Here is a 24,754-nt window from a genome sequence, read left to right on the forward strand (position 1 = left end):
AAATTAAATAATTTTGTGCACGCAATTATAGAACAGAAGCAACACTCTTCTAAAACAGGCAATCAAAAAACAAAACAGTGTTTTATTTGACAATAAACCTTGTGTTTGGCACTGCAGTCTCCAACCTAGTAAATCTATAAAAAATGTTACTGTCTGTTTCCCCATCTCGTAAGTATCGAATAATAAAGAACTCCACAAATTTTTATTTGAGGTTTTTTTAAGCCTCGAAAACAATACTGTTTTCATGATAAGGCTTGAGAAACTTAACATAATAGAATTGCTTTTCTTTAGAATAGAAACGCAGAAGATCAAACGTAGACCATTTCTTCGATTGCTTTAATGCTTTTCTTATTGAAGCTCAAGAATATACTCTTTCCTTGAGAAGCTGCTTCAGTATTAGCTTGGCCTTTTTAGTTTTTGAGCAGGAGACACAATGCATTTTTGAATCCTTTCTTTTATCGAAAACAGCCTCCTATTGAATACCAGCCTCTGGCTCTTGGGGTGGTGGTAAAGCGCCTAGCCTTTGAGTCGGGCACACTTGGGGGTCAGGTCTGTGTGGCTCCCTCCCAGGTTCTAGGGCCTGGGGAAGCTCCTGGGGCTCTCTGAGACTCAGGTTTCTCATAAATAGTGGAGGCTGAGGAGCCAACCTTGCAGGGCTGGTGCTAAGGTTCCCCGTAATGTGCATTGCAGGCCTGTGATGCGCCCAGCACATAGTAGGTTCTTGTCCCACAGTGACTCTGTCATGGTTCATAAAGCTTCTGGGAATGTGCTTTATTCCTTGGAAAACACTTCCCCTTAGGCTACAGAACACCAGGCAGTGTGTGTGAAGAGGCGAGAAAGAAAATCATCGCTGATTTTATACTTCATCATACCACCCTGGGACCCACTGGGTTTCTTTTCCCTTTCCCATCTCTCACATCCTCCTCTCTGTTGCCCTCCAGGCTGAAGTATTTGAATCCCAGTAAAATAATGCATGAGCAGCCTGAAAAGCCAACACTCTCAGGAGGTCAGCCTGCTGCCTGAGCAGAGCAGTGAAGCCCAAGGCTAGTTGTAGGTGTGGTACTGGAGAGGTTTACGGGTCTATGGGTGTCATTCCCTTCACCCTACAGTTGGCCTTCCTGCATGACCCACTCGCCTGAGGGTCTGCGCAGACGTGTGAGCTCTCTTGCTCCAAGCACAGATCTCTGGGAAAATGGCCATTGCCCTTTAATCTCAGGAACAGTTCTGCCTCAAAGCCCTTGAGATACTGCATGCCTGGGCAGTACTGAGGCTTGATTTTTGAGATTTTTATTTGTAGGAAATACTACCATGGAATTTTGTCTGTCTGTCCTCAATGAATATGTGGTCAGTATTCTAAAGACAGGTGGGCTGGGCATTAGGAGAGGTTAGGACTCTCTTAGGAAGAGATACCAGTCTGAAGCAATGTTGGATTTTTACAGAAAACAGGGAAGTTGGGGACAAGATTTTTGTCAGTATCTGACATGTTGCTGGGGTAGCAGAGTATTCAACGCTTCTTATAGGACAGCAACTCAAACAGAAAGGAGCACAGTAGGTCAGCCTCCTGGGTCCCTGAGCCTACAGTCGTATTTTCACAAGGCAGAGACTGTGGATGAAAGATGTGGCTATTTGGGGGAGTTTCAGTGTTAGCATCTGGCAGCTATCCTATCTCCAGATAATTTTTCTCATTAGAACAATAGGCAAGATTCATCAAAGTGGGAAAAAAAAAAGGTATGCATTGAAATGAATACATGACGTTACTCTTTGTTAAATTTGGAAAACAGAAAAATAACAAATACTTTAAGTGATAATTACTAAATTTTTAGAAAGCAGCATGAAATTAGGTAATTATAGAAACCAACACATATGGAGATAATATAACCAAACATTTAAAAACTGTCAATTTTTTATAAATGTAATAATGCAGAAATCATCTAGAAAACCATTTATCAAGTGGCAGATTTGAATAATAGAAAATTCATTATAAGAAGGAAAAAAAATCCAAACATCCTATTTCTCTGCACTTTATTTTATTTTTTTTTTTAAAGATTTTATTTATTCATGAGAGACACACACAGAGAGAGAGAGAGAGAGAGAAAAGCAGAGACACAGGCAGAGGAAGAAGCAGGCTCCATGTAAGGAGCCTGACGTGGGACTCCATCCCAGGTCTCCAGGATCAGGCCCTGGGCTGAAGGCGGCACTAAACCTCTGAGCCACCTGGGCTGCCCTTTCTCTGCACTTTAAAAAAAAAAAAAAAAGAGTATCTCCGTATATTTCAGGGAAAAACACTGGGTTAAGTGTTTTATTTATTTATTTATTTATTTATTTATTTATTTATTTATTTATTTATTTTTACTTTTTAAAAAAGATTTTATATATTTATTCATGAAAAACACAGAGAGAGAGAGAGAGAGGAAGAGACACAGGCAGAAGGAGAAGCAGGCTCCCTGCGGGGAGCCCGATGTGGGACTCGATCCCAGGACTCTAGGATCACGCCCTGGGCTGAAGGCAGATACTCAACCACTGAGCCCCCCAGACGTCCCTGGTTAAATGTTTTAAAATGTTCTTTTTCTCTATGGAAATCCTAGAATGCTCCAAGGAAAGTTTTCCCCCTGCTGCAGTGAACTAGGCCTCAGTTTATCTCTGTGATATGCTGTCAAGAGGGTAGGTCATGTTCTCCCCTAACCCCAGCTTTAGATTTCTCTGGCTATAGAGGCTTTTTGCCAATTGACCTAGGTCCAGATCATTGCCCCCTAATTATTAAAAGCAAGTGAGACCTGCTTTTGCCATCTGAATGCAGCCTGAGTCCTGGTGGCCCCCTCCTCCTGCCTGAGAAGGGCTTGTACCGTTAGAATCTTCGGCACGCATCGGTAGGCCAAGTACAGTGATCTCCTTTGAAGTGTCTGTGTATTTTAATCTTACAGTAACACTTCCTAGGGTTCAGTTTTTAATTTCAGCTCTAGCTAGAAACACATTAAAATGAATGCCAACCCCTGTGTTAAAGGATACCCTTGCTTCATTTTAGATTCTCTGTATCATAATTTCTGATTACCAAAGAACATTTCTATTCCAGGTTTGCAAAACACTACAACATTGATAAAGATACTGCAGTGGATTACAATGTTTTTTTGAAGAACCTCAGTGCAAATAATGACTTGAACCTTAGATATTATATGGGAAACCAAGGTGAGTGTTTTATATTGCTAAAGATTGCTGCAATATCCTTTGGCGTGATAATTCCTCTTCAATGAATCTGTTCTGAGGAAATACTTTCAAATATGGAAACTGCATTATGCACAAAGATAGCCATGGCATTGTTATTTAGAAGAATAACATAAATGTTTAACAACAGAAAAAGGGTTCTGTGAGTCACAGCGTATCTTATCCACCTTACCTACCCGGTAAAACGTGGAGCTGTGAGCAATGATTTCCATAAAGTTAATGGTAAATGGAAGGTGTATGCAGAGTATTAGTAAATGATTGGAAAGAAATTCTAAAACAGATTGTTTTTACATAGTATATCTCTGGGTGTTGTTTGGTTCTTCTTTCTGCTGCTTCTGTATTTTCAGAAAAATTTTTAATGAACATGTTACTCCTTTAATGATGGGAAAAATCTTAATCTAAAAGAGCAAACAGCTGAGTAGTTTATACACTATATTAGAGCCAGGCTTGCACAGGCATATAACCTTGAGAAGGAAAATTCTTCCTGGGGCTGGTGGCATTTATCCCAGCCTTATCAACAAAGTGCCCAGAGTTGTTGACCTGCTGAACAGTTCTGAAGAGAGCAGAGTCCAGTTCCCTGAGGGTGAATTTATGAAGACCCCCCCACCCACCCCAACACACACATGCACACCTCTAGGCCTTTGGTCATTTGAGGCAAATGCTCATTCCAGATGAGTTGTCACTGTCTGGTTTCAGTGTAAGTCAGTACAGCAGCTATTCATTGAGTGTCTTCTGTGATTCTCAGGTTTGCCTCACTAGCAAATTTAACAATGACAAATTCTCCGATTTTAGCTTGGTTTCACTAGGATCACTGATAGCAGACTCCAGGGCTCTTCTTCAAGCCTCTCAAGTTTTGGGAATTACTAGGCAAGGTGATCTTGAAAGGACCCATTCCTCCTTATGTTTTGTTAGTTCTTGTGCAGACCCTTATACCACTCGGCTCTTCATTGGGTTCCAAGCCAAGGAACATACTCTGTCTTTAAGGAGTGTATGCATGTGTGTATGTGTGTGTGTGTGTATGTATTTTTAAAAAACAGGGCAGGTAAGGCATAAAATAAGTCACATAAAAAATAATAACAAAGGGATCCCTGGGTGGCGCAGCGGTTTAGCGCCTGCCTTTGGCCCAGGGCGCAATCCTGGAGACCCGGGATCGAATCCTACGTTGGGCTCCCGGTGCATGGAGCCTGCTTCTCCCTCTGCCTATGTCTCTGCCTCTCTCTCTCTCTCACTGTGTGCCTATCATAAATAAATAAAATAAAATAATTAAAAAAAATAATAACAAAACATTTATTTCATTTTTTTAAACATTTATTTTTTTATTTTAAAGATTTTATTTTATTTATTTATTCATTCATAGAGACACAGAGAGAGAGGCAGAGACACAGGCAGAGGGAGAAGCAGGCTCCACACAAGGAGCCTGATGTGGGACTCGATCCAGGGTCTCCAGGATCACGCCCTGGGCTGCAGGAGGCACTAAACTGCTGTGCCACCGGGACTGCCCACAAAACATTTATTTATTGTGCTTTATATAGATACTGTATATGCTTTTATTTTAATTTTTATTTCTTTCAATACCTTTTTGGGATGGGTATTATTGTCCCATTATTTTAGATGAGACATGGACCTAAGCGTGCTATATGAAGGCCCCAAAGTCATATAGGTCATTTTTGGTGGAGTTGAGATTTGAACTGTTTAGCTCCAAGGAAGACGGGTGTTCGAGTAAGAGGGAGGAGACACTTTTGGAGGACCAAAATTCACAGGATGCATGTGACAAGCATGGAGGGAATGAAAACATTCTAGTCCAAGGGCCTCTTAATGGGACTTGTTGGGCTGAAGCAGGGACCGTGCATTTGCCCAAGTGGGATATAAGGGTGGTGTCTTGATTGATTATAGAGAATTTTCATTACAAATAAGTTTATAGACCTAATTTGAGAACTGTAATACTCCACCCCACTTGCCAAACGTTTGTTTCATGCCAGGCCTTAGGCTAAGCTCATTCCTGTACTGTCTCTTCCCGTGTTCACCACAGCCCTGGGAGGCAGGCAGTGAGGCAGATAAGTGAGAAGATTGAAGTCAACAAGCCCATCCTACCACCCAGAATTAACCACTGTCAGCATGACTCCTGGCATCCTTCCATGCAGATCCATGGAAAGCGGAGAGACAGATAGGAGGAAATATATTTGTACAAATGGGTTCATATAGATTCTATTTTATTTAAGTTTTTGCTTTTCCTTGAGTGTTAAAGAATAGGAATTGAAATGAAACTGAAGATATCTATAATATCCGTGGGTCACACTTTCCCACTCCCGAACATCCGACACTTTAACCCACTGCCTCTGCTACTGAGTCTGCCTATAGAGAAGTCTGAGGTTTGCCTCATTTTCTCCCTTATTCATGGTGTGCTTTTTCTAGCTAGCTGCCCAAAAGAATTATTTGTCCCTGAATTTCAGAAACAGCTAGGATATGTCTTGCTGTTGAGCCTTCTGCGTGTTTTCCAAAGCACAGTGTATTTTTAATCTGCAGATCCAATTATTTTTTCATTTCAAGATTTTTTTGAATATTATATATCTTTGAATAAATCTTTGCTTTCATTTTTCTAATCTTTAACTTAAGTGATACAAATTATCCTTAATGTTGGATAGTCTTTGTCTTCTGTATCTGTTAAATTATGGCAAAGTGCTGTATCCTCTCTTCGCTTTTCCTTTGTGGTCACAATGATCATCTCAGGTCTTCTAGCTATACCTGTAATTTGATTTTTGCCAAGGTCTCTTATTCTGTGCTGTTTCTACTTTATTTATTATTTCTATCATGGCATTTCTTTGATCTATGATATTACTTTCCCTCTCATTTTGTTGTTTTATCATCTTGTTCTACTGGATGTATGTTCTTATTAAGATGTACTGTGAAGTAATTTGTGCCTTTTCCAGTTTATTCCAAGATGGGATCTTTGCCTCTTGCCTTACACTCCTCTCCCTTCCTTCCTAGTTCACCTACACCTACTTTTTGAGTAGAATTTTCATAATTTCAAGACCATTGGGTAAATTGATAATTTTTTAGTTTATTATGCCTCTTTAATTAACTAGAATCTACTTTCAAATAATATTATACTAATTCACATGAAGTATAAGGACTTCACAACCAGTATTTTCCCGTCTTTAGTTATATTGTTATACGTTGTAATTTTACAAACACTGTCAATGCAGAGTGCAGCTTTTGTTGCTCTGCTGAGATTTTTCTGTTCACTCATTAAGGGTGTATTTTCCTTTATATATTCTCAAACAATTATTTTGAAATCTAAGCTTCTAAATACTTTAAAATTTTCATCTTGCTAATTCCAACATTTGGGTCATCTCAGATTCTGGTCTTTTTTTTTTTTCTTTTTTAAGATTTTATTTATTTATTCATGAGAGACAGAGGGAGGCAGAGACATAGGCAGAGGGAGAAGCAGGCTGCCTGTGTGGGACTCGATCCCAGGACCCTGGGATCATGACCTGAGCTGAGGGCAGACGCTCAACCAACTGAGCCACCCAGGCGCCCCCAGAGTCTGGTCTTTGTTGATTATTTTTTTCTTGAGTAGAGATCACAGGTTCGTGTTTTGTTTTGTCTTTCCTATGTCTAGCAATTTTGGAATTTATCCTGGATATAGTAAATCTTGCATTGTAGAGATTGTAGATTCTGTTACGTGCCTCTGAAGAATTTAAGTATTTGTTTTAGCCAGTTTATTTGGCTGCACTCGGACTCTAATCTTTGTCTCTCCTGAGGGCTTTCACACTGGAACTCTTTATTCTGTTCCTGTCGCTTTAGCATGATGTCTTATTGACTGCTCTATACAGCTTGTCATCTTGGGCAGGGGTTAGCCAGAGATCCTGGCTATGCACAAACTTTAGAAATCCTCCTCCATGCTTTTCTATTTTGAGCTCTCCTTACTTTCTTATTTTCCAGCTGCTGTAGAGTCTTGAACTCTGTTTTCTGATTCCTAAAGCCAGGAGGACCCTGGGTTTATGTCTGAATTCTGTCTATTTAGCATCATGTCGGCTGAGACCTGCACTCAGGCAAAAAGCCAGATATCAAGAAATGCATCAGGTGTTACTGTTTTTCCGAGTGTCAACTCCAATTTATGTCAGTTGCTCTCTATTGCCTTCAGATAGCTTTTGGTGTATATTTTGGCCAGAGTTTATAATTGTTAATCCGCTGTGAGGATAGGTTCAATCCACTGTAATTGGAAGCAAAACTTTCTGGCTGCCCAAACTCAGAGTTTCTTCTTGCTTCAGTCTATGCTGGTAAAATTGTTTTCTAATTTTTGCTATTTTTTTCTTTTGCTTATTTCATTAGGAATTTTAAGTAGGTAAGTTAAATAATACAGTTTCAGTTCCAACATTGGAAGTCTTGTGGAATTGTTTTTATTATCAATAATTGGCAACTTGTTTGTTAGGGATACATAAAATGATGCATCTCACAATGAGAGGCAGTGTTGATTGGATTCATTATGAGATAGATGTCTGGTTATTCTCCTGTATATTTCTGTTCCTGCAGTGTTAGCTCAAGTTCTAATTGCTATTAGTATTTAAATTCGGAGGAGGCAAATGTTATATGTAGATTTTTGACTGTGTGGGGGTTGGCACCCCTAACTCTTATGCTGTTCAGAGATCAGCTGTAGTTATTTGGGGCTATGGGCTGCATTATATGAAAGCTCTATACTGTGGCTGTCAACACACAGGTCTATTTACTGGTGTATAGTGGGGAAGGATGAATCAATGGTGTCAACTTGTCATTATCCCCTTTGCCATCCTATCAGTTCCGAATCCTCAGCCCCATAGTTTGAATATTATAGTATCAGCATATCCTTTCTGGGTTGACCCATCATGGAAATGATTTTATTTTGACCATAGGTTGACTATGGTCCCACCTTACTAACTTGTTTTGGGAAAAGCCAAGGATCCAAATAGTTGCTCAGGGTATCAATCAATGAAGACAGTGACATTATATAGAACAGTTCAAAGGCCATTTGGAGGTTTTGACTCATCTAATTTCTCCATGTGTAAGTCATAAAAAAGTAGATCTTCCCATGCCACTGACCCTGCTTCTGTATGATTGCCGTATCAGGAGTGAAACTTTATCATATCCACTCAAGGGCTCTTTCATCATTTTGGTTATTTGAGGCTTGTCCTCTAGAAGATTTCTTGTGTTGTGCTCCTGGAAATGATGTTTCTGATTCCCTGCATGTTCATGACAGTTTGTATATGGCCTGCACAGTTAAAAAATCAATTTGTCTGGATATAAAATCCTGAGCTCAGATTTTCATTCCTTAAGGATCTTAAGTATCTCTACCCATTGCCTGGTGACTTCCAAGTTTTCCTAAGAAAAGTTTGATGACATCTGGCTTTATTTCCCTTACCAGTGACTTATCCGAACCATTCCGTTGTTAGATTTTCTTCCCAGTTATATCTTTTACATGTATCTTGAATTTCTTTTTTCCTATCTTCTTTTTGAGGCCATAACTTTTTTTTTGAAGTTTTTATTTATTTATTCATGAGAGACAGAGAGAGAGAGAGAGAGAGGCAGAGACATAGGCAGAGGGAGAAGCAGGCTCCATGCAGGGAGCCTGATGTGGGACTCAATCTTGGGACTCCAGGATCACACCCTAAGCTGAAGGCAGACACTCAACCACTGAGCCACCCGGGCATTCTGAGACCATAACTTTCTTGCAAGCCTTCCTTCCTGCTTTTTTTCTTTTTTACTTACTTGATTCAGCATTTTATTTTTCTGACTTTGGGTTCTTTTTAGTCCAGTCTTTGTTTCTGAGATGATTTTATCTCTAATTTGCTTCAGAGCTCTATCATTTAATTTCAGTTTTTCAAGCTCTGATTGGTACTGTTCTTCCTTGTCTCCTATCATTTAAAACATTTCTCATTAACCAATAGATAGCTAATGCGTGCTGAGTTTCTAGTGAATGCCAGGCCTGCTCATTCATCACCACAGCAAATCTTCCTGGCAACTCTGGGGGCATTTCTGTCCATTTCTTCTTGCACATGAGGACCCAAAAGCCCAAGCCTGCGTAGCTAGTTAACAAAAGGTTGCAGAGTTGATCGGAACCAGAGTGAGTACTCCTCATCTTTATATGGTTTTCAGAGTTTCTGAATCGTACTCACTTCAGAGCTTCCCCTGAGAAATTCTTTTCCTGGCACTCCAACCTTAAAGCACATGGACAGATAAGTACATTCTGTATTGCTGATTTTTCTAGACTGAAGTTTTTACTAGCATTTTAATAATATTCATTTTCTATATGGTGGTTTGGGGAAGATATTCTCAAGGGAGCAGTAATTTTAAAATATATATCCTCGGGGCGCCTGGGTGGCTCAGCTGGTTAAGCTTCCAATTCTTGATTTTGTTTCAGGTCATGATCTCAGGGTCATGAGATTGAGCCCTGCATCAGGCTCTATTCTCAGCATGGAATCTACTCATTTTTCTCCCTCCCCCTGATTGCACTCTCTTGCTCATAAATAAATAAATAAATAAATAAATCTTTAAAAAAATTTGTCACCTATTTGCACTTTTTTCCCAAAATTTCACTTTCTTAAGTAAGCACGTGATTCCACGTACTTCTTTATATCCGTTTTTATTTCTCATACGAACTCCTGCTTTTCTCTTGTCTATGAACTATAAATGATAAGGATACAGTCTCCTCATGTTGGTTCCTTTTGGGGAAAATGTTTTACAAGCAAGGATTCATTGCCAGGAGCTGTTGGTGGGTTTGATGCTGTTCTCACCCATATCAGGGAATCTCTAGTTCATATATTTGCAGGAACCACATCTTTTGACTTTCTAAATATATGGAACAATGTTTCTTACTAACTTTGGTATTTCTGGTTTTGCTATGTTTATATTCTTTATAAGCCATTATCTTTTTTGTTAAAAGATTTTATTTATTTATTCATTGAGAGACACAGGCGGGGGCGCAGAGACACAGGCAGAGGGAGAAGCAGGTTCCATGCAGGGAGCCCGACAAGGGACTCGATCCCAGGTCTCCGGGATCACACGCCAGGCTGAAGGCGGCGCTAAACCGCTGGGCCACCGGGTCTGCCCAATAAGCCATTATCTTGTTTGTCAAAAGCTCTATTTGGCAGCTGAAGAAATGACATTGGGGGTTGGGTTTCCTTTTGGTGCACCTATGACATACATAAGTGCAAGCTTTGGATGTTCTTTCTACCCCATTTCACATCAGCAAAGCCCCTTTGGAGGAAATGAGCAGGTGGCAGGAATTATGAAGCTGGGCTGATGGGTAAGGCCTGGCATGACTGTGACGAGAGGCATACTTTTGAACAAGGCAAAGCTGAATTCTGTAAGCCAGCCTGGGGCAGCAGTATAATTGCACACGTCCTTGGATGGGAGCTCCCCGAGGGCAGGCCTCACACCCCAGCTACCCCCGCCCCCACAACCCTCCAGAGCTTGGCCTTTGGTTTATAGAACAAGAATAGGTTTCCCTCCATGTGCTGTGTGTCCCTGTGAACCGCTATTAGAGCATCAGTGCCCCAGAGTGGAGCCCACACAGGATGCAGGGTCACAAAACTGGGCTCTGTGTGCCCAACTGAGTCAGAGCCTTGTTCTGTGGGTTTGTTTCCCCATCACTCGATATGAGGCTCTTCAGTGTGCATGTTCACAGATCCCAGTTTCAAATACCTGGCCCACCAAGGCCAAAGAATTCCAGACCAAGTTCTGCCTTTGTATTTCATCATGTAGCCAGCAGGGTCCACTGGGGGAGGCTGTTTTTCTTTTACTTTTTTCTTTTCTTTTCTTTTTTTCTTTTTTGAGGTAGGAAATGGAATTCCAGATGACTGGCAGTTTGTTAACTGCAGCTGAATCGTTGTAAGTATGCTTAATTTGAGTGAAGCTTATTTGCAGACATTTTAGGAAATAAATCTGGGAAACCATTTGTGATTCTTAGCAGTCGACTTTGAGAAAGAAAATGGCTATATTTTAGATTTATTTTATTCTCTTTTATTATAAAAGTAATACATGCTTGCTGCAAAAAAAGGCAGAAGACACAAAAACACGAATCCTACTACCTGAATCCTACCACTGTGTTCTTTTTGGTGTATTATCCTCCCAGATTTCTTTTCTGATGTATAGATGGATAGATGGATGGATAGGTGGGAGGATATATGGATGGATAGACCTGCAAAAACACAACATAAGTATTAGAATGAAAATTAAGTTATGTTAGTCATCCTTTCTTTGAATCATGAAACAATATATATCAAGGAAAAATTTCCATGCCTGTTAATTTAGATAGGCATCTTTGTTTTTAATGTCTGGTGGTATTTTAGAGGCTTGATGAACCATAATTATAAAATCAATCCTTTATTAATGGGCATTTAAATTGTTTCAATTTTTAAAATCTTTAAACAGTTCAGAAAATATCCTTACATACGTTTGTTGAGTAGTCTATGATTCTATTTCTGTAAAATTCTAGAAGGAGACTTAAGAGTATGCAGGTATTGGGGTTTCTATACATAAACTAGAGCTGATTTCTTTCTCTGTCATTCCCTTTTATCTGTGCCTCTTTGACAAGTAGAAAAAAATTGTTAACTTATTTTCATTAGACAATTACCAGTGAGTTTGAGTACTTTTTCATGTATCTGTTGGATTTTTTAGTTCTTTTTATGTGAATTACCTGTTCATAACCTTAGTCTATTGTTCTGTTAAGTATTTATCTTATTGATTTGTAAGAGCTACTCATGCGTCATGGTAATTAACCTACAGTGTTTCTCACTCATTTTTCTTTCATTGTGATTTGTGTGTGTTTTTAACCAAACAAAAAATAAATATTTATACTGTCAGACCTATCCATTATTTAAATGATTTGGGGGCTATAATGCATTCCTTGGAAAGGATTTTGCACATAGAAATTGTGCACTGTGTAATATTCATCTTAATTTTCTTCTGCTTTCATGGTTTTAGTATTCTACTTGGTGTACTTTTTACTCTAAGGCTTATCCTAGCACGAGATAGCAAGAAGATTAATGTAACTTTTTTCTAAAATGTTTGGCCAGTTATTTCGAGACCATTATTCTGTGGCTCATCATGCTTTTGGTTCATTCTAGTCTGAATGTTTACCAGTTTGGTTGGGATGACAAGGGAACACTGATTATTTAAATATACCTTTGACAACATTAATAAGCGAAAATTCTATTGTTTTAATAGATATCTCCTGGAAGAATCAACCAGTCCAAAATTCCAAAGGGGAGTGCCTCCACAGTTCTGGTTCATCTGAAGATGTCTGGAAAAACTACAACCTAGACGAAATTGAGAGAACTTTTTGCCAAGAGGTAAGATTGTCTCTCTAATGGCAGGGTTCTCTAAAGCATAAACAGAAGAGATTGACGGTTGTGGAAAACCATTAGGTATGGACATGATTTCTTTTTTTTTTTTTTAAGATTTTATTTATTCATGAGAGACACAGAGAGAAAGAGAGGCAGAGACACAGGCAGAGGGAGAAGCAGGCTCCATGCAGGGAACCCAACGTGGGACTCAATCCCGGGTCTCCAGGATCACACCCCAGGCTGCAGGCGGCGCTAAACCGCTGCGCCACGGGGGCTGCCCTGGATGTGATTTCTAAGATTTATTTTGATCCTACCTCCATCTCCCCAAACCTCGAGGCCTCCTCCAACTTCTGATGATAGTCCATTGGTGGTAGTAATGGTGATGAGAGGCTGATTCTTAAGTACCTCTGATGTGCTAGTCATGTACTAAATCTGGTAAAAAATATTCAAGACTTCCATAAAGACATGAGACAACTTTATTGAGTAAAATAAAGGAAAACTTAGTAAGTGAAGTGCTCTTTTTTGGTTTTTGGAAAGGAAGATTCAGTATTAATACTTGCTTTCCCTATATCTGGATGGAAATATATGTATATTTTCTTCTGAAAAGTTAGGAATAGAGGACCTACAGTACCATATAAAAAATAATTTATAGGGGTGCCTAGTAGATAGAGCATGTAACTCTTGATCTCAGGGTTGTAAGTTCAAGCCCCCATTTGGTGTGGAGATTACTCAAAAAGAAAATCTTTATTTTTTTTTTAAGATTTTATTTATTCATGAGAGACACAGAGAGAGAGAAAGAGAGAGGCAGAGACACAGGCAGAGGGAGAAGCAGGTTCCATGCAGGGAGCCCAACGCAGGACTCAACCCCGGGTCTCCAGGATCACACTCCGGCTGAAGGTGGCACTAAACCGCTGGGTCACTGGGGCTGCCCAAAAGAAAATCTTTAAAAAAAAACAAAACCTTTAAAGGTGTAATATTTAAGACAGCATGGCACTGTCTTACCCAACTATTGTTAGGTGGTGGATCGATCTTTATATGTGAATTTAGCATATAATATTAGGCATTCCAGTAAAGTGTTTTGGGTCTGGGGAGTGGCTCATTCAATAATTATTATGGGAATAATTCACTAGCCAGCCCTTTGGGGAAAAAGCTTTGTAACCTTCCCTTCTTTTTTTTTTTTATTAATATTTTATTTATTTATTTATGAGAGACAGAGAGAGAGAGAGCCAGAGACACAGGCAGAGGGTGAAGCAGGCTCCATGCAGGGAGCCCAATATGGGACTCAATCCCGAAATTCTCGGATCACACCCGGAGCCAAAGGCAGATGCTCAACTGCTGAGCGACCCAGGCATCCCTGTAACCTTCCCTTCTTCACATCAGAATAAATTCTATATATGTCAACTATTTAAATTTTAAAATAATGTGGGTGAAAATTTTGTAATCTTGAAATTGAAGACCAAAAACCATGAAGAAAAAGATTTGATACATCTGATTACATTAAAATGAAAAGCTTTTATACAGCAAAACTTTGTATAAACAAATGGGAAACTTGACAAAATATGTGCCACATAAACAAGAGATAAATCATAACTATTCCAAAGGTATGTAGAACTTTTAACAATGAATATAAAATTTTCAAGAGAAAAATGTCAATGAGGAAAAAACTAACAAAAGCCAGTGTTGATCAAGGTGTTGGAGAAGTGAGTATATGTAATATTGTGTTGGTAAATTAGTAAAACTTGTTTTCTGTTATTGTTGTTAATAAATTTATTGTTTTCATAAAAACAGAACCATTACAAAATACATTAGCATTACAAAAAAAGTAAGCAATTCTGAAGAGTACAAAGAAGAAAGTATAAATTATTCAAAATCCACCACCCAGAAATAATCAAAGGCAACATTTGGCGAACATAATTCTAGGTCTGTCTTTATTCATATATATAGAAGGATGGCTGCCTCGGTGGGTGGGTGGGTGGATACATAGATAGAAATAATTTTATAAGAAGAGAATCACGCTCCTTTTTACAAATAAGACATATTTAACTTAAATGTCTTTGAATTTACCAGAAGTAAGGGAGACATGGCCGCCCTTGTCATTAACCCTCCTGGGGGCCCTCCCGTGTGCCAGGCAGTGTTAGGCATTCCCTTCCTCAGCCTTCATAGCAGTTCTGTGAGCGAGGCACTGTTATCATCCCAGCTTCAACTTGAGGAAACTGAGGCATGTAGGTGTTCAATGACCAGCCCAAAATTATCCTGCCAGTAAGGCCTGGAGTGAAGTATAAGGCTAAGTGCTTGCCAAGTCCAGTTTCAAATGAAGCTGAAGATATTTCTGCACTTTGGATAAATATTTCTCTACCACAAGATATATTAGGTCCCAAAAGGGACTTCAAGACAAGAAAAGAGATTAAGAAAGTCATTAAGAGTCCCAGAAATGATGGTGTTTTTGAAGGATCTTTCAATTACAGGCAGCACAGGGTGGGCTCTCACTTCCTGTGTTCCTTCCCACCCCTACATCCCACCTCACAAGTTTCGTCATTTCTGTTTTGTTCTTAGTCGGGGCTTACAATGATATTTACACTCAGTTCTGTTCTATAATTCCCTCTGTTGTTTTGCCTTTGTTTTGTATTTACGTGGAGTTAATGCACGTCACTACGCTCCAGTGCTTACCATAGTTAATCCCTTTCAGAGTTCATTATTTTGATTTATTTTGGGGCTGGCTGGATTTCATTGTCAAGTAATTTCCTTAAGAAAGGCTCATGGGTGCTTTATTCCCTTTGTTTTTTCATATTTGAGACTATCTGCCTCTGACTTTCCCACTGGAACAGTGTAGCTGGGTGTAGCTCTTCCATCTTGCTTTCTCTTCCTCAAAATGTTGTAAGCCCTGCTCCATTGTTTTCTGGCACTGGGCATTCTGAAGAAGAAGCCTGAGGTCAACAGTTTTTTTCCTCTTGTAGATGATTCCTTTTTACTACCTGGATGCCTAAGTTTTATCTTTTGTTTTTTGGGGTTTTTGTTGGATCTTTGAAATTAGAAAAGCAAAACTAAGCCATATTGACATTAAGCATTTTGTCAAAGTTTCCTGGAACACAGGGTATTCTTTCGATGGAGGACAGTCCTTCCTTCATTTCCAGAAAACTTATTCTGTCTGAGTCACTAAAATCTTCCCTCACCTTCCCTCCTCCTTCTTCCCTCCTTCCCTCCATCTTCCCTGCGTCCTGCCTTCCTTTGGGGTTATTCCCAGTTACCCTCCCATTGGGTCCTCTTGGTCTGTCCTGGACAGCTAGCACCTGCTCCCAACTTGCTCCAATACTTTTGTCTTTCTCCTCTGCCTTTGGTGAGATTCTTTCAAATCATTCTCTTATTATTAATTTGAATCTCCACCTTGCCTTTTATGCTTGCTGTTTCTAATTTGTGTATTAGTTTCTGTAATGATAGTATTTTTGTTTTCTATCTTCCTCACTTTGAAATATCCCTTCTCTTTGCATTGTTTCATCATCCTGACTTCAAGCTTTTCTTATAATGAATTCATATTCTTAGTTTCTTTTTATGGCATGAAACCTTTGTAGGTGATGTGTTTATATATTTTTTTATATTATGTTTCTTTACAGACTAGGTTCTTTGTGTTTTACCAGATCTTTCTTTCATCCTGTAGTTTTCCATTGCCTACATATATACACAAATGACACATTCTCTTATGGGTGGACATTTAGATTGCCTCCTGTTTTGTGCTAAATCCAAATTATGCCACTGTGAGTGGTTGCATACGCATCTTTTGGAGCTCGTGTGCAAAGGTCTCTAGGAATTAAACCTAGGAGTAGAATTACTTGCTAGGTTGCAGCAGACATGCTCCTCAGCTTTCATTGCCCGTATCAAATTACTTTTCAAATATCAATTTACACTCCCAACATATGAGAAAGAATTCCTATTGTGTTCTCTACTCACCAACACTTGATATTGTTGGACTTTTTTTTTTTTTTTTGAACACTTTATTTATCTGAGAGAGAGAGTGTACACAAGCAGGGAGAGGAACAGAGGGAGAGGGACCAGCAGGCTCTGCACTGAGCATGGAGACCAACGTGGGGCTTGATCCCACGACTGAGATCATGACCTGAACTGAAAACAAGAGTTGGACGCTCAACTGACTGAGCCACTCAGGTGCCCCTATGTTGTTAGACTTTCAAATTTTTTAGTCTGATGCACATAGAATGGCATCTCAGCTATGATTTTAATTTTTATGTGTCATGGCTTTTTACATTTTACAACCTTTCTTTAGAACATTGTTGATAGGGATGCCTGGGTGGTTCGGCGGTTGAGCATTGGCTTTGGGCTTAGGGCGTGACCCCAGAATCCTGGGATCAAGTCCCACATCACGTTTCCTGCATGGAGCCTGCTTCTCCCTCTGTCTCTGCCTTTCTCTCTTTCTGTGTCTCTCTTGAATAAATAAATAAAATCTTAAAAAAAACATTTTTGATAAAAAATATATTCATTTTAAATAATTATTGAGTGCCTACAGCATGCAAAATTCTGCTTCATTCTAGGTAATTATTAGTGAACAAAACAGATAGAATGTGCTCTCATGGAGATTACACAAACTCACATCAGGGAGATAGGTGTTAAACACATTCATAAATGTAATAAATACAGAAAAGAACCTCATTTAGATTGGAGATCAGTGGAACATTAACATACATTAAATGCACAAACAAAATAAGCATACCTTTCTCTAGTCTGTCAATAACATGATAGCATGCCACACATCATTCATCATTTAAAAGAATGATGTAGATATAAGTTCTTACAGAAAAAATATGATATATTGTTAAATGAAAAAAAGCACCTGTCAAATCTGAATGTATAGCTATGATCGCATTTTTGTAAAATTATATGTTTATATGATCATTATGGGAGTTTTTGAAACACTATAAAAAAACTGGATGGAAAAACTTCTAGATATCTTTATGTCCTTTTTTTTAGTTTGCTGAATTGCTTGCATTTTTCTCTTTTGTGTCATTGTAAACAGTCACAGTGAGAATCCCTTAAAGGTTTATACATGTCACCAAGATACTATTTCTGTTTCACTCCCTGCTTTTTTTTCCCTAAAAGCTCTTGATTATGTCAAAAACATTCTCCTGGAAAAAAAACTAATTGGAAACCAATATCATTAAGATTTTGAAAGTGGATTTCATTAATCCAGTGAACACATTGAAACTGTACTCCACATCTGGCTTTGACTTCTCTTGTGAATCCACCTCCCTGAAAGAGATAGGGGCAAATTTAGCCACATTTTGGGCTAGTTTTGTGCAATTTTTTTTGTGTGTGCAACTTTCTAAAAAGTTTAGGACCTGCAATTCTGTAAATATTTTGAAAGATTTTCCCATTAGATTTCCAATATGCTTGTGTACCCTATGGAAATTTCAGTGAATCACCTCTTATTCCTTTGGTGGGTGGAGACTCTTGTGCATATATTTCTATGTTCCAGCAGGTTTTTTTTAAGTTACCTTATGTACCAGGTGTGGTTATTTTGTTTCTCATTGCAGTTAGCAGGAAAAACTGAATTCAGACAAAGTGGAGAGGGTTGGAAATATTGGAGAATATTGTTATTACTCAATAATAAACAGCAGGAAAACCTTTGGAATTAAAACCAATCTTCATAGTATTTTTATGAGTCATATAAAAATCAGTGGTTAACCTACTTTACTGAATTTTAGAAGTCCCATAAGCAAAGCTCATTCACCATGATCCTTTGTGATTCCCCATTTAAAAAAAAAGAATAATTAAAGAAATGTACAGTGTGTATTCTGCTTATATAATCTTTACATTAATGATTTTCCTTACTCTAAAAGCTACTTGTGTTTTAATAAAATGTTGCCAGCTTTTTTTGTTTGATTGACCTGACTTAATCAGGAGAAGCATAGCATGGGCTCACAGTGGGAATGGCTTGAAAGTATATTAAGAAAGATGTATCAAACTGGCAGATCCACTGAATATTTTTAGCTCTGAAATTTGAGGTGGAGCTATTATATGGCTGTTTTTCCCTGAGAAACTTGTCTGCCTTGTCAGTTGAGTAGCTGTGACTGGGGATAGTGTTCTGTAGTGAGCTCATCAATTAAACATTTGAAGTTCAGTACATGCCATCGTAACCTTTTTGATCAGTTTTTGGAGGGGGAAAATGTGACGAGGTTTTGGTAAAAATAAACTGGTTGAACAGCTCTGTGAAGTGGATTTCTATGAATGCAACACTTGAATTTTCATTCCCTGCAGCTTCCCAAGTGCTATGAAAAGGTTGAAAAAGCCCTGAGTGCAGGGGACCCCTCCAAAAGTGGATATGTATCTTTGAATTACCTAAAGATTGTCCTCGACACCTTTGTATACCGATTACCAAGGAGAATTTTTATCCAGTTAATGAAAAGGTAAGAGTCCCATTGTTTCCTTGACATCCCCCCGCACAAACGTCAACCATGAGAATAAGGAGCAGCTTCACTTATTTTTTATTAATGCCTTGGACTTTTTTTTCTTGAAAATCTCAAACACATGCAGAAGTAAAGAGAATACTATAATGAATCCACTAACGTACCTACTACTTAGCTTCAGTGTTCAGCTCATGGTCCATCATCTTATTTCTCTTCCTGCCTATTTTTCCATTAACCCTAGATATTTTTTTGAAGCTCTTATTTATTTGACACAGCGCAAGCATAAGAGAGAGTGAGAGTGCAAGCACATAAGCAGGGGAAGGAGGCAGAGGGAGAAGGAGAAGCAGACTCCCCGCTGATCAGGGAGCCAAACTCGGGGCTTGATCCCAGGACCCCCAGATCATGACCAGAGCCAAAGATAGACACTTAACTGATGGAACCACCCAGCGCCCCAACCCCAGATATTTTTGAAACAAATACCAGATATCATATTTTACTAAAAAGTTCACATTAAGTCTTTCTAAAATATAAGAACACTTTTTAAAAACATGGGAGAAATACTGGTTTTGCACATAATAGAATTATCAGTAGTATTAAATGTCCAACCACGGTTCAAATCTAACTTATTGTCACAGATTTTCTTTTACTATTTGAATCATTATCCAAATAAGGTCTCTACATTGCCATCGACTGACTTGCCCCACTGCTTTTAGTCTATAGGGTCTTTCTCCATTTGTTAATTTGTTCCCTTATGATGTATCTGTTATGGTGTATTTTTTATATGGAATTTCTTACAACCTACATCTGACTGATTTACAGTGACATTTGGCATTTCCTCCTGTCTCCCTCTCCCAACCCCTCTGCCTCTGAATGAATAGATAAACACATAGATGTTCAGTCATCTTGGCAAGAATACCTCATAGGTGGTGGCAAGCATCTGTGGCCTTATTGGTCTCTCTTTTCGCAGTGTTAGCGGCCATGGTTGGTCCTACTTACATCTGTTAGTTCACTGGGGATTAAAAAGTGGTGAAATGCCACATCTATCATTTCTTCTTTTATTGATTGGAGTACTTCTGTAATGACAGCTTCCCCTCTTAAGCTGCTTAGTGACAATGACACACAGTCTAAGAAAATACTTTCCCTTCACTTACTGCCTTCCAGAATAATGAATTGGTTCCCAAGCATCCTCTAAAAGTGAGCAATGAGTGATTTTTCTTAAAGAAAAAAAAAAAAGATTATCATAAACTCATGAACATATACATATGTGCTATATTTAAGTTCATCATTATTCTCACTAATATTCATCTTGGCCAGTGGGAGACTTTCATATTGGCTGCTCAATCCTAGTAGTGTGACCCTGATGGTCCTCAACAGCTCTCCTGCTTTCTGATGTGCACCCGGCTCTTTGGGTACACTCCTTGCTCCTGACCTGGCATCAGCCATTTCTCTAAGGATCCCTGTTTCCTTTGGAAATGGTACACATAGACCAGACTCTGCATAGGAAATACTGTCCTTAATTTACCTGGTGTTCTGTCCAGGTAACTTGGAGAACCTTGTCTCATGGGAAGTAGGGTAGAGGCTAGTGGAAAGATTATTCTGCAAAACCCTGGATCATTGGTGGACATCTAACATTTCCTAGGAACGGCAAGAGAGAGTGGGAATTGGTTTTTTTTTTGAGAGGGAGTGGGGAAGGGTAGAGAGAGAGGGAGAGAGAATCTCAAGCAGTCTCTGAGTATGGAGCCTGACACAGGGATCCATCTCATACCCCTGAAATCCTGACCTGAATGGAAATCGAGTTGGACACTTAACTACCTAAGTCACCCAGGTGCCCCGGGAGAAACAGTATTAAGTGGGGCCAGCTAGAGCCATTCCTCACAGTCTCCTCTTTCCTTCTTGGCCCTCTCTATATCTAGAGAGGATCACTGTGTCCTGCCCCTGTGGCTTCTAGAGTCAAAGGCAAGATTTGGCCCTAGGAGTGAATATTTCCATGGCTCAGAAAACAGCTCCGTTGTTCTATCTATATGTGGTGACAATTTTTAGGAAACAGTTCATTGGATGACTGAGAGTCATTTCTTTTTATTTCGTTTTCAAAATTATGCAAGTAATATTTAAGAGCCATAATAAAAATAAAAAGCAAAATGTCACAATCCACCTTATGTAACAAATTTATTGCTTTCACATTTTCACACTCCTCACCTATATCCACATGCATAAAGAATTTTTATGTATTTTTAATTAAAGCACATCTACAGTTTTATATTGTGCTTTTCAAATAGGAATGTGTATCACAGACACTCATTCTGCTGGCTTCATCATCTTCAAAATTATAATTTTATTTTAAGATTTTGTTTATTTATTAAAAAGAGCATAAGCAGGGGAGGGGGAGGAGCAGAGGGAGAGAGAGAATCTCAAGCAGACTCCACACTGAGCACTGAGCACAGAACCCAACATGGGGCTCAATTCCAGGACCCTGAGATCATGACCTGAGCTAAAACCAAGAATCTGAGCCACCCAGGTACCCTCAAAATTATATTTTAATGGGTGCATATTGAATCATTTTCTATGCCAGACATTGTGAGAGGTGCTAAGAATGTAGAAATAACTAACAAATAGTCCCAGGGCAGCAGGAACCACCAGAGCGATGGCAGCTGTGAAGACTATTATGGGCCTGCAAAGTGAACATGGTAGGACACTAAGGACACAGACAGGGTTGTGCCTTGTGACAATCTGCTCTAACCAGAGACCCAGGGATTTCTGAGTTGTGCCCTCTGTCGCATTCACCCAGAATTCCTAGTAGAACTGGTCACAAGGGACAATAACAAGGTGAATACCCAAATACTGATATTTTGAATTATTAATTAGGTTTATCTTCTGGTGCACATCTGCAAGTAAAGATTTGTCCCATCTTCCTGGTCAACTCTTCCCTTTATAATTATGTAGTTACCTTTCTATGCCTCTGGCTTTTATGGCCTATCTTCTCTGATACTAAAATACCCATAACAGTTTTTTGGATGAGTGTTTGTCTGATATATCTTTTTCCCACCGTTTACTGTCACCATCACAACGTTTTAGGTGTGTTTCTTGTAAAATAGCGTTATCTGTATTTAAAACATTCCAAATGAACATCGTTGCCTTTTTAGCGGTCAAGTGTAGCATGTGACAAGCATGTTTGAGTTTTTTCCTTCTGCTTTATTGTTACCTCTCTGATTTCCTCGGCTCTGTCTTTTCCTTTTTCCCTCCTCCACTGTGTTTGGTTCCATCTCAGTTTTCCTTATCACACATTTTCCCCTCCACTGTCTTGAGACTTAAATATTTTATTTCTATTCTTATAGAGGAAGTTACCCTTAAATTTTTAACATGCGTTCTGAACTTAAAAAGCTGAAAGTTCACAATGTTTCTACCGTCCTGAATAAAACAAGCAGTTTCAATGTACATGTTACCACTGGCTAGTGTTTCAATCCAGCCTTATTTTGATAGTGTCTGAATTTGTCACTATTAGTAGTTTGTTTGTTTTTACTATCTGTGTTTGTTTAGGTTTTCCCAAGTTTACCAGTTTGTTGGCTCATCACTCTTCTTCCATCTCACCCCTCCTTCAGAATTCAATTTCCTGAAGTATATCCTGTAGTAGTCCTTTAAGTGAACTGTTGTGTGTGGGGGGAAGGTAGTCTTTGTTTTAAAAAATGTCTATTTTCCACTTACTCTTTAATGAAGATTGTGCAAGGAGTACAATTCTTGTCTGAGAGCTATTTTCTCTTAGCACTTTGAAGACATTCTTCACGGTCTTCTGGCCTCTAGTGTTGCTGTTGAGAGTCGGCTGTCTAATTGCCAATACTTTCTGGGTGATCTCTTTTTCTTTTTTTCTTTCTCTGGTTGCCTTTGAGATTTTTCTCTTTATTTTTGTTACTTTACAGTTTCCCTACAATGCATCTTGCTAGAGATGTCTGTTTATCTAACCTCCCCGGACTCCTGCCGTCTTCATGGCGAGGATTCGTATCTTTCATAACTTCTGGAACGTTCCCAGCTGCTACTATTTAGGTATTGCCTCCACCCTTCCTTGCCAGTCTTTTCTTCTGGGTCTCACTAAATATTTGTTGAAACTCCTCCTTCCACTTTCCTTGGCTCTTAGCCTCTCTTGCATTTCCCATGTTTTTATCTGTCCGGGCTTCATCCTGACTGTTTTCCTTGACTGTTTTGCTTTATTTTATTTTATTTTTATTTTTTAATTTATGATAGTCACACACAGAGAGAGAAAGAGAGAGGCAGAGACACAGGCAGAGGGAGAAGCAGGCTCTATGCACCGGGAGCCCGACGTGGGATTCGATCCCGGGTCTCCAGGATCGCGCCCTGGGCCAAAGGCAGGCGCCAAACCGCTGCGCCACCCAGGGATCCCTGTTTTGCTTTATTAACTGTCATCTGTGCCAGGTCTTCTCCCAGTCTTGCAGTGGTTGGTCTCCTAGCCCCCAGTGGGCATTAAACCCCAGCCTGTTACTGCCTGCGTGAAATCCCAGGGCTGCCGTTAACACAGCTTGCTGCATCCAGGTCTCACACCCTCCCCGGGCTCTTGTGGGAATAACTCACATTCTCTCTGCTCCAGAGTTGCTTCCCTCCATGCTTTCAGCATCCAGCACCTGTGGATTTTCCCTTTCTTGGTTTCAACTTCCACCATATGTTTAAAATGATTTCATTGATATACTTATTCCAGTAGGTGTTGATATATTTGATGTATTTGTTGATATATTTCTATGGTTAGACCCAGGAGGTTGGGGAGAGATCCACTGTGTTGCCAGAAATCTTACCTTAATATGTTCATGCTGGCTGGGAAGTTAGAAAAGTCTCCAGAGAGTAAACAGAGCAGAGTGGAAGCTTCAAGAGTTGAAGAGTCTCCCACATGGGTGGCTGGAGAAGAACGTTCCATCCAAAAGGAACAAGCAGCATTCCACAGGGGCTAGTTGATGGGGTAATGACCGCTTGTTCGGGCTCTTTAGTTCAATAGCCCAGAATGTTTCTGACCATTTCACTGTTGAGTCTTTGGTTTCTTTCTTTCTTTTTTTTTTAAAAGACTTTATTCATGAGAGTCACAGAGAGAGAAGCAGAGACATAGGCAGAGGGAGAAGCAGGCTCTCGGTGGGGAGCCCAACATGGGACTTGATCCCAGGACCCTGGGATCACAACCTGAGCCAAAGGCAGATGCTCAACCACTGAGCCAACCAGGCGCCCCAAGTCTTCAGTTTCTTTAGATTTGCATATGTTTGTTTGTTCATTTATTTGCTCAGCCAATCCACAGAGAGTTCTGGAGCCCTTACTATGGGACAGGCACTGTGTTAGGTGCTAGGGACTCATTGGAAAGGAAGACATGATCCCTGCCCTCAGAGTGCTACCTGCTGGCAGAGGAGAGGACAGTCCACAGACACACCCAGGGTGAAAGGAGGTGTGCAGTGTGACGGAGCCATAGTAAGAGTGGCAGGGAGGACCTCAGAAAGCTTCTCTGCAAAGGTGAGCTTTAAACAGAGACCTGAGGTGCCATGACAAGAGCCCCAGGACGAGCAGCCCCTCCATGCCATGGTTCTTGGGGCCTCGCAGAAGTCAGTGGGCAAAAGGAAGCCAGAGGTGGGGTAGAGGGTGGGCAAGAGCCTGGGAGGGGACTGGGGTTGTGGCCATTGTCAAGGAGGGGTCAGGGACAGGTTTTGCATCCGATTCAAGGCCAGAGTGTGAATACTTATGTGCATTTTTATAAGGATTGCCAAATTGTTCTGTGAAAAGATAATAATGATTTATATTACCATCAATGTTGTATGAGTGTTCTAG

General features: G+C 39.7%; 1 protein-coding gene across 7 annotated transcripts in view; it reads left to right on the top strand.

Annotated features, from left to right (window-relative positions):
• Nucleotides 1–24,754, top strand: part of EFCAB6 (EF-hand calcium binding domain 6) — a 234,292-nt gene that overhangs the window by 63,637 nt on the left and 145,901 nt on the right. For all 7 annotated transcript variants that reach the window (XM_049115749.1, XM_035721765.2, XM_035721766.2 and 4 more), the window contains 3 exons: nucleotides 3,071–3,183; nucleotides 12,421–12,545; nucleotides 18,801–18,949. In XM_049115749.1, the coding sequence (XP_048971706.1) occupies nucleotides 3,071–3,183; nucleotides 12,421–12,545; nucleotides 18,801–18,949 (387 nt within the window). The remainder of the gene's footprint in view (nucleotides 1–3,070; nucleotides 3,184–12,420; nucleotides 12,546–18,800; nucleotides 18,950–24,754) is intronic.

Source organism: Canis lupus, chromosome 10, assembly GCF_003254725.2.
Source record: "Canis lupus dingo isolate Sandy chromosome 10, ASM325472v2, whole genome shotgun sequence".
NCBI lineage: Eukaryota > Metazoa > Chordata > Mammalia > Carnivora > Canidae > Canis > Canis lupus.